The sequence below is a fragment of the Lipotes vexillifer genome, unplaced genomic scaffold (genome assembly GCF_000442215.2).
Source record: "Lipotes vexillifer unplaced genomic scaffold, Lipotes_vexillifer_v1.1 scaffold261, whole genome shotgun sequence".
NCBI classification, from domain to species: domain Eukaryota; kingdom Metazoa; phylum Chordata; class Mammalia; order Artiodactyla; family Lipotidae; genus Lipotes; species Lipotes vexillifer.
Genome location: NW_006778216.1, coordinates 518,821 through 527,720, shown reverse-complemented (window position 1 = coordinate 527,720; position 8,900 = coordinate 518,821). Strand labels below are relative to the sequence as shown.

The 8,900-nt window shown below is 55.7% G+C and overlaps 2 protein-coding genes across 3 annotated transcripts; one reads left to right on the top strand and one right to left on the bottom strand.

Moving 5' to 3' along the window:
* The first annotated feature begins 1,632 nt into the window (after nt 1-1,632).
* GHRL (ghrelin and obestatin prepropeptide) lies at nt 1,633-6,340 on the top strand. Of its 2 annotated transcripts, XM_007451548.1 has the most exons (5): nt 1,633-1,676; nt 2,185-2,320; nt 2,510-2,626; nt 5,509-5,617; nt 6,193-6,212. In XM_007451548.1, exons 1-5 carry the CDS (start codon nt 1,633-1,635, stop codon nt 6,210-6,212), a joined length of 426 nt encoding a protein of 141 aa, XP_007451610.1. The 2 variants fall into 2 exon arrangements, with proteins under 2 accessions (XP_007451610.1, XP_007451611.1); XM_007451549.1 differs by lacking the exon at nt 1,633-1,676 and having other exon boundaries at nt 2,191-2,320; nt 2,513-2,626; nt 6,193-6,340.
* A 434-nt stretch (nt 6,341-6,774) lies between these two features.
* Nucleotides 6,775-7,343, bottom strand: LOC103082829 (putative uncharacterized protein C3orf42). Its single transcript, XM_007451552.1, has 2 exons — nt 7,338-7,343; nt 6,775-7,020 (listed from the first exon to the last, which is right to left on the bottom strand). The coding sequence occupies exons 1-2, from the start codon at nt 7,341-7,343 to the stop codon at nt 6,775-6,777; spliced, it is 252 nt and encodes an 83-aa protein (XP_007451614.1).
* Nucleotides 7,344-8,900: the final 1,557 nt, after the last annotated feature.

Here is an 8,900-nt window from a genome sequence, read left to right as displayed (position 1 = left end):
GCTTTGGGGAAAGTGTGGTCCCTGTGGCATTCAGGTTTTCTCCCCGTGAGATAAGGGTGCAGCCTCCCAGGTGTTTAAGGTCGTGTCCTGTCACTCCTCTGCTCAAGAGCCTTCAGTGGCCTCTCTCTTCCAGATCAAGCCCAAACTCCTTGGGCCCCCAGCTTCCAAATTGTGCTTATCCCAACCCTGCACCTCCTTCTAGGCCTTTTCTTACAACCCGCCCCATTGCCACCCTCCTCCGAGCACCCAGCCTTCTCACTGGGGCCACAAACAGCCTGCACCCACGCCTGCTGTTCCCCTCCGCTCCTGCCCCTCTGCCTGCAGCGGTGCCCTCCCTTCGAAACCCTGCTCCACTTCCGCCGCCTGGATCACGGAGCCCTTCCTACCCTCCCAGCCCGAGCCCAGCCAGAAGTGAGCTCCTCCTCTGAAACGCTAGAACGTCTACACAGGCAACTCACCGAGCCCTTAGGAGTCACCACCTGGGCATCCTGTGGGATGAGCCGCTGCGGGCACGTAAGGAATCCCCCACGTGGTTGATGCACTCTTCGTCCGCGAACATCTGACGTGGCAAAGGCTGGCCAGGGTACAAAAGACAGTTGTCACCTGCATGGTACTTGACAGGTTACAAAGGATTTCACACCCATCACCTCAGTTAATCCTCAAGCCCCTCTGAGAGGCAGCCGTGAGCAGGGGGACGCTCAGTGATCTGCGTAAGGCCAATCTGTGTGTGGTCGCCTGTGGCAGCACCAGGTCCCGGCTCTCCTGCCCCCAGGGCACTCTGCTCCCTCTGAGAACCTGGCTGGGCGAGGGGAGAAAGGCCCGCACATTAAGAAAGAGCAAGCTGAGCAGAGCCATCACCACCACCCAGAGGAAAGGATTGGACACTTGCCCCTTATTGTTGCCCTTAGTTTGTACTGGGCCGATTGCATCCCTGTGGGTCCCCTTTACACACTCGTCCATCCCCTGTATTTCCTGGGAGTTGGTAATTGAAACTACAGCGTCTATAGACTCAGGTTTGATTTTTTTGCAAGGTGGAGCACGTGATTCTACCAAGAGTTATAGAAGAGTAAGACTTTATTTTATTTGCTTGTTTCTTATTAGCAAATGAATATTCAACGCAAGCACTAAAAAGAATTCCAAAGAAGAAAACATTCAATAGCATATGTCCTTCCAGATAGTTGGCTGTCTATATTTGCTGTTATTTTTGTCTTGTATTTTTTCCATAAAATGGGATCATACTACACATTTTAAAAAAAAAAAAAAAAAAGGACTGGCGTTCAGCCGCTGTTGGAGATGGTGTGTGCCCTGCTCCCCTGGAAGCAAGGGAGTGGCAGGAGGGCCAGTGAGCCAAGGCTGCAGAGCAGCAAAGCCAGACCAGACCCAGGGCCACTCTCCCCCCTCCCACCTAAAGCAGGGCCAGGCACGCTTGCGGGCAGGAGCAGCAGACGGCCCCTCACGTGGCTGTCCCAGGCCACCCAGCCATCTCTCAGGGCGTTTGCCCACCGCTGTTGGTTTCTACCCCGAGGACAACGTGCGCACCTTTAGTTCCCAAGGAATGTCAGTCAGCCCCCGGATGCTGGGCTGCCCTGAGGTGGGGCTGCTGGTTTAAAACAAACACAGGCTGCCTATATAATGACCAGACAGCCACCAGGCGCCACCTCCACCAGGAATCCCAGGTAGGCACTCCGGCGACTCTCTTGTGTGTGGGAGGGTCTGTTTATGGGTTAATTCACCTCCACTGCCAGGCATCCACAGGCCCATCTGAACTCGGGGCGGTCCCATGACCTGGGGCAGCCTGGTTGCTTAGAGCTGGGCTTGGGAGCCGCCCCAGGGCCCCCATGTCTCCTGGGACCTTGCCCGTTCAGCTTCCTCAAACATCCTCGAGAAACCTGGCACAAGGTCCTCGGGGCCTGGGATAAAGGACATGGGGAGTCGCACTGCCAAGCATTCTGCCCCCAGATGAACACTCTTGGAAAGGAGCACACACATCCTTCCATCGCTCCTACCTGGGGGAGGCGGCCAGAGAGGGCGCTAAGAGCCGCTCTGCTCAGCAATCGTGGCCCCAGGTCCGGGTCAGAGCCCTTCAGCCTGTCTACTGGGCTCAGAGGTGCGGGGAGGGAAGCGGGGGGAAAAGAGGTGATGGAATGGGGGGCGCATGCTGCCCAGAGGTGCTCTCTCCTCCAGGCCCATCTGCCCCCAGCCAGCCGAGGCCATGCCCTCCCCAGGGACCGTCTGCAGCCTGCTGCTCGTCAGTGTGCTCTGGGTGGACTTGGCCATGGCGGGCTCCAGCTTCCTGAGCCCTGAACACCAGAAAGTGCAGGTGAGACGTCCCCCCACGCAGCCCTGCCGCGAGCGGCGTGACCTGGGCGGTGGCTCACCCTCTCTGCGCTTCAGCCTTCTCCCAGAGCACAAAGGAGGACGCTGGGTCTGACCGTGGGCCCACACCTCACTCTGCTTCTGGAAGGACAGGGGGGCTTAGGGCCCTAAGGAGAACACCTCCTCTTTCTAGCAGAGAAAGGAATCCAAGAAGCCGTCAGCCAAACCGAAGCCCCGGGCCCTGGAAGGCTGGCTTGACACAGACGTCAGAAGTCAGGCGCAAGGCACAGGGGACGAGCTGGAAATCCAGGTGGGTCCCTCTGCAGTTTTATGCTTTCAGCAGTGGAGGGGATGGGGCGGGGGAGGGCGTGGAGTGGCGGCCATCCACAGGGACTCATTCACCAGCCACTCAAGGAACATTAAATAGCACAAGAACAGTGGACTCTGCACCACTGGGCTCTGTTGAGATCGGCCTTGCCGATCAACAGGCAAACATCTAAGCAACTCTGCTGTATTCGGATGAGCCTCAAGCAGAGGGGGAAGGGGTGCCCGCAGATGCCAGGTGATCTCAGAGCGGAGCCAGCAAACAGACACTCAGGAAGGAAGAGATGGTCACAGACTGGAGGCGTTTCCTGCAGAAAACTTTCTGATTGACTCAGGGGCCCCTCGGACCTTACCTTACCCAATCTTACCGGGTGGCAGCCTGGACAGGTGAGCGGAGAGCCCAGCTCTCACCAAACCCCACCTGTAGACGAGGATGGGGCTCATCAGGCTTGCTTGAGCTTTGATGAATAGTTCACGGGGCAGGGAGGACGAGGAGAGAGAAAGCGTGAAGGCGTTTTACAGTTACCCGTCGGGCAGCCGCGGTCTGGGGAATGGTTCTGACAAGAGTTTAGGTGAGGACAGATACCTGCACGCAGGAAAACCAGAATCCCCGGGTGGTGCCTAGCAACTGCTGTTAGTAACTGCGGCCTCACCTTCCGGCTGCTTTACCCTCCTGCTTCGCATTTACCTCTACAACCACCTGTGAGGTCAGTGGGGCTGGTTTCTGTGCCCTCATTTAGAGATGAGGAACCGAGGTTCAGCCGAGGGAGCTCACTGGGCTGAGGGGCCACAGCCCTGCCTGGGGAAGAGGTGGGACACACAGTCTGGGGGACTCCAGTCCCCAAGCCCTGTGTCCACATCACTGGTCTGGCAAAGAGCGAGCAGGTGGCCGAGGAAGTCTCCTCTGCCCAGCCTCAGCCTCCCTCCACCTACCCGCAGCCCCTCCTCCCCTGAGGGGTCAAATCCCCGACCCTCGCCCTCTGACCCTCGCCCTCTGACCCTCGCCCGGCACCTCCTCTACCACGTGTGAGACCCCACCTGCCACGTTCCCACTCATCAGCCTGCAAATCCTTAGCCTAAAACCAGGGAACTTTCCCGGTGAGACTGCCAGGTCCAGTGGGGCCAGAGACGCCCTAAGTCAGCCCAGGCGGGGAAGAGGTTCCAGTGGCTGATGACTCACTGGACGTTTCCAGTTTCCACAGAGCAAACGGCAGGTCCTGCCTCCGCTAGAACCAGGAGTCTGAAACGTCGCAGGTGGCGAGACGCCAGAGGCAGGTGGGAGGGCTGTGACACAGGCCGCAGAGCTCTGGCTGTGCCCACCGAACCCCTCCAGGGCCGGGGTCCCACCTCACTCATCCCAGGCCCCTACACCCCCTCCAAAAGTTTTCCTGAAATCAATCAAGTTTCAGAGCTGGAAGCTTTCGAGGCCAAGTTCCACCCATCCCCCACTGACCACATGAGACACTAAGGCACCTTTTCAAGTCGCTCAAAGCCGCACCCCTATCCAACAGCTGCTGCGCCTCCCGTCAGTTGCCCGTCGCCGGTTCCATGGTGCAAACCAGCCCAGCAGGTCCCCAGCTTGGTGCTCGTGGTGCTGCAAAGTCGGCTGGGGTCATCGAACCACCCGCATCAGCCACAGGGGTGGAGGGAAAATGAGTATTTACTGAAGGGAGGGAACAGAGGGGCCTCAGTTCCCCCAAAATCACTCATATCATCTCCACTCGCTCTACCTTCACGGTGGAGACAAGAGGGGGAGGTAAATTTTAAAAAGGGGACCAACAGATATCTGTTGTTTTAATAACATCTCTGAGCATCTCTGAGCATCTCTGCTCATCTGTGAAATGGGAGCAACAGTGGCTCCTGCCCGGAGGGAAAGGGGCTCAGCCTGGGCCTGACCAGGGCAAGGGCTGCACGCAGGGCAGGGCAGCGGCTCTGGGGCTCAAAGAGGCTCCAGGGCTGGTGGACTCGGGCCTGCAGTCTGGCCCTTGCCTCCACCTCCCTCTGCGGCCCCAGGCAAGTCGGGGCCTCAGCTCCTTCATCTGAAAAATGCGGCTGACGTGTCCTGTCTGGAGTGCAAGGAGGCAGGAGGACCAAGGACCGAGGGCTCCCTTTCAGACCCAAGATCCCTGCGTCAACTCATCCAGAATCTCAGTGACCAACAGGGCCAGGCACGCAGGCAGTTACTGGGTGAAGGGAGCTAAAGATAGTCTCCGCTCCCCAGGTGAGAAACGATGATGTGGCCGAAAACAGAGCTCTTTCCTATTCACCCAAAACTGAGCTCCAGTAAATCATCTCATAGGCTGCCGAGAAAGTAGGGGAAATGGGGTGCTCTCCCTGTAGAAGGGACGAGACGGAGGCACAGAAAGAAGAACAAACTTGGCTCAGAGCATCGTTCTAGGGAAAGGTCAGCTTCCTGTCCAACTTCCCACAGAACAAGGAGAGGCCTGTGCAAATGAGAGGAAGACCACCTGGGAATGGAGGAAGGTGGCAGGCAGAGACCGTCCCCCAGGCTAGTGCTATGTACACCAGGGAGAACCCTGCTCCCCAAATCACCCTGCCAGGGCCTGAAGCTCTACCACTGGCCATTCAACCTTATGTCTTCCTAAGCTGCAAGGAGCAGGGAACCTTGATCTAGGGGACTTCACAGCTTTTATCAACAACCTTCTCAGAGGTAAGAAAAGAGGGTACAAGGTAAGCCTCCTAAAGATGGTGCGGACGGTAAGACTAGGCCTGGGCAGGAGGGTAACCTGGCTGAGTTGTCCCCTCAGTGGGGCCTGCTGAGAGCCCAGGGCCTCCACTGGGATGGGGGCAGGGGGTCAGGGCAGGCACGGGAGGGTGTGACCTCTGACAATTCCTGGGTCCTCCTAGTTCAGCGCCCCCTTTGACGTTGGGATCAAGCTGTCAGGGGCTCAGTCCCACCAGCACGGCCAGACCCTGGGGAAGTTTCTTCAGGACGTCCTTTGGGAAGACGCCAGCGGCAAGTCCTTTCTCCAGTTTCCTCGGAGTCCCAATGTGAGTCCGCCTATGGGTGACAAAACAGAAGTTTTCTTCCCCATCCCCACCTCTCAAAAGAGCTTCTAATTCCTCTTTCCCAAACACAGTCAACCCTCAGTACCTGCGGGGGATTGGTTCCAGGGCCCCCAGCTTTTAGGGGATGTGCCCAAATCACATGGTCCATATTCTGAGGCCAGCGCTCCCCCCATTACAACACACCACCTCCGTCACCTTGTGGAAGAAAAACCAACTTTGACAGTACTGGCAGAATGGCGGACACAGCACTATTTTTTTGGTGGTTTTTTTTTTTTTTTTTTTTTTTGTGTTTTTGGTGGACGATCTGTCCATTGGTGTAAGTGGGGTGTTAAAGTCCCCTACTATTATTAATATTTTTTTGGGGGTTTTTTTTTTTTTTTTTTTTTGGCTGTATGTGGGATCTTAGTTCCCTAACCAGGGATCGAACCCGGGCCCCCCCGCAGTGGAAGCACGGAGTCTTAACCACTGGACCCCCAAGGAAGTCCCAGACACAGCACTTTGACTTGACCTCTTGCTTTTCAGAAACGCCAGCCAACAAGTGACCGGCCCTGAGTCCAGCCACCTCTCCATTTTCCCACCCTCAGAAGCATTCACCTGGCTTCCAGAACGCTTCCGAGACCAGCCCCAGCTCTGAGGGGTACCAGCCTAGGAGGTGAATAAATGCTCAAACTGGATGGTGAAGTTTCAAAATGTTTATTTCAGGAAAGAGGAAAATTTCACATTTCACTGAAAAACACCCCCTGCCCCATTCCTGGTCTATGGTCAAAGGGAAGAGAAAAGAACATGTAGCAACGAGGTGTCAAGGCTTAGAAAGCCAAATTAGACCCACTTCTACAAGCAGATTAGGCTACTGGGGGAATGGAGGTGGGGGAGAGGAGGTGGAAAGAAAGGGGCAAGGAGGGGCGAGACAGAGCAGAAACAGGAGAAGACCAAGTTCCTTTAAATATCAGAGCTTCCCGATGCAAAGCTGCACAGAGAGCTTATTAACGACCAGCAAGGCCAGGTGACACTGTCAGAGCCAACAGCCGTTGCACCGACATCCGTGGGCAGAAAAGGATGCTGGGAATGTGAGAGCCTGAGTTTGAAGTCAGACTGAGTGGGCCGCTAACAATGGCTAGAGCCACTGCTGGATACAGCTGACCTAACTCCTCCTCCTTCCTCCTCGTCCACTGAAAAGACCTGGCACAGCAGACGCCACCTCATGTGGCCAAGGCTGGCCATTACCTTGGTTCCTTCATTGATCTGGGACACCAGGTTGATGTCCAAAAACACTTCCAGCTCCAGCTCACAGCTGAAGTGAGCCTTGGTCCTTAAATTCCACAACTGAATTCCAGTGAAGACCCAGTCTTCCTGGGAACAATGTCACTTATCAGTCACTTGCTCTCTGGTATAAACACGTGAACTGACTTGAGAGCTAGTGACGATGGATGCGTGATCCAAGGGGAGGAGCACCGCCCATCCCGACAGGTGCGCACCCGTCGGAAACATGCAGGATGCCCCTCTGCGAAGCTGGGGTAACATCCATATTCTGGAGAAACCTCTGTCACAAAGGGCTCCCTCTAGGAGCCAAGTATCTTCTCGAGTGAAATTCTGGCCATCTGGCACTCAAGGCACAGCCCTACAGCACTAACCACTGATCACACTAAGTGGGCACCCCGAAACCCCACCACCATGCCTCACACCATGTGTGAGGAGCCACACATGGTCCATGGAATGTCACATGATCAGAGACCCTCTTAGAAATGCAGAGTCTCAGGCCCCGCCCCCACCCTAGTAGATCAGGATCTGCATTTTAACAAGACCCCCAGGCTCATATATAAAGTGGCTTAGAGGCCACGGGGTCCTATTCAGGCAGCAGAGCCAGGTCGGCCCACCTGGCTTAGAGCAGGTGTGGACTCTTACATAACTTAGGAAAATGCAGACTTGGCCAGAGTGCCCTCAACAAAACTGAGAACGCATGAAAAAGCTGTCCTGTTCCCTCTTTCACTTATCTCCCCGCCCAACTCTCTAAGCCCCAGCTCTGCTGTCAACTCCATGCCCATGCATTGGGCACACAACACACACACACACACTCTTCCATCTCTCAGGGAACCACACACCTGACTACCTGTCCGCGCAGTGGCGTAGCTCACCGAGCCCTTGCTTCTGAAAGCATCTGCCTCTAAGTGGTAATCACACTTTGAAAGGCATTATCCCCACTAGAGGAATCTAAGGTATTGGAGAGCAGGTGAACTACTTGGGTGGAGGGAGAGAGGAAGCAGAAGTCCACCTCCATGAGCCAGCCACTCGCTCTGATGCAGAGACCCACACGCGGGCCTGGAGCTGAGGCACATCCCAGCTCTAAAGCTTAGTAGGGGTGCAACCCTGATCATCACTAGCCAGGCCCACCGTCCTCTTCTCAGCACCCAGCGGAGGCACCAAGACTCAAACACAGTCAAAGGGCCCAAGAAACCAGCTCCCAACCTGCTGGAGAAGCAGCCAGACGGGGCTCCAGGGAGGATGGGGGCCAGGCCCTGGGGGGAATGCTGGTCACCTGATGCTCACCCACAAAGACAAGGCCTTACTCCTTTCTCAAGGGACACACAAGCCTTCTCTCCCACTTGCCTAGGTCATTCACTCCAGAAACAGAGGTTAAGCACCCACTCTGGTAAGGCTCTCTCACCTGCCCCAGGCAGCAGGGTGGGGTGGAAAGCTGAGGCCTTCACGCTCACACCTGAATCTGAACACCAGCTGTCTGGTCCAGCCCACGACACTGAACTTCTCAGGCTCCTCCCATGTAAAACACCCACCCCACCCCGGTCACTATCAAGGTTGAACACGGTATGTCCCACGAGGACACCTGCACATAGGAGACATTCAATTATCCTGATAGCCACCATTTACAAGCATTCTTGCTGTGCACCAGCACTGTTCTAAATACTTCTTACGTGAACTTAATGTAATTTCAGTGAATTTTCACAACAGACACACTTCAGAGGGGGAAAACTGAAGTTCAGAGGAATTTAGTGACTTCCCAAGGTTACATATCAAACACGTTTCCGACTCACCGAGAGCTGTGGGCTCAGGGCCCCACTCCCCCACGTTCGGCTGCTTCTCTACCAATGTCACCCTCTTGCCCTGCTGCTTGGGGTCCTAGGGATTCCTTCTGTTTCTGTTTTTCATTTTCTTTCATAATACACGGGGTCAACTTGGAGTGGGCTGAAGACAATTTCAAGTCAACAACCAGCAGA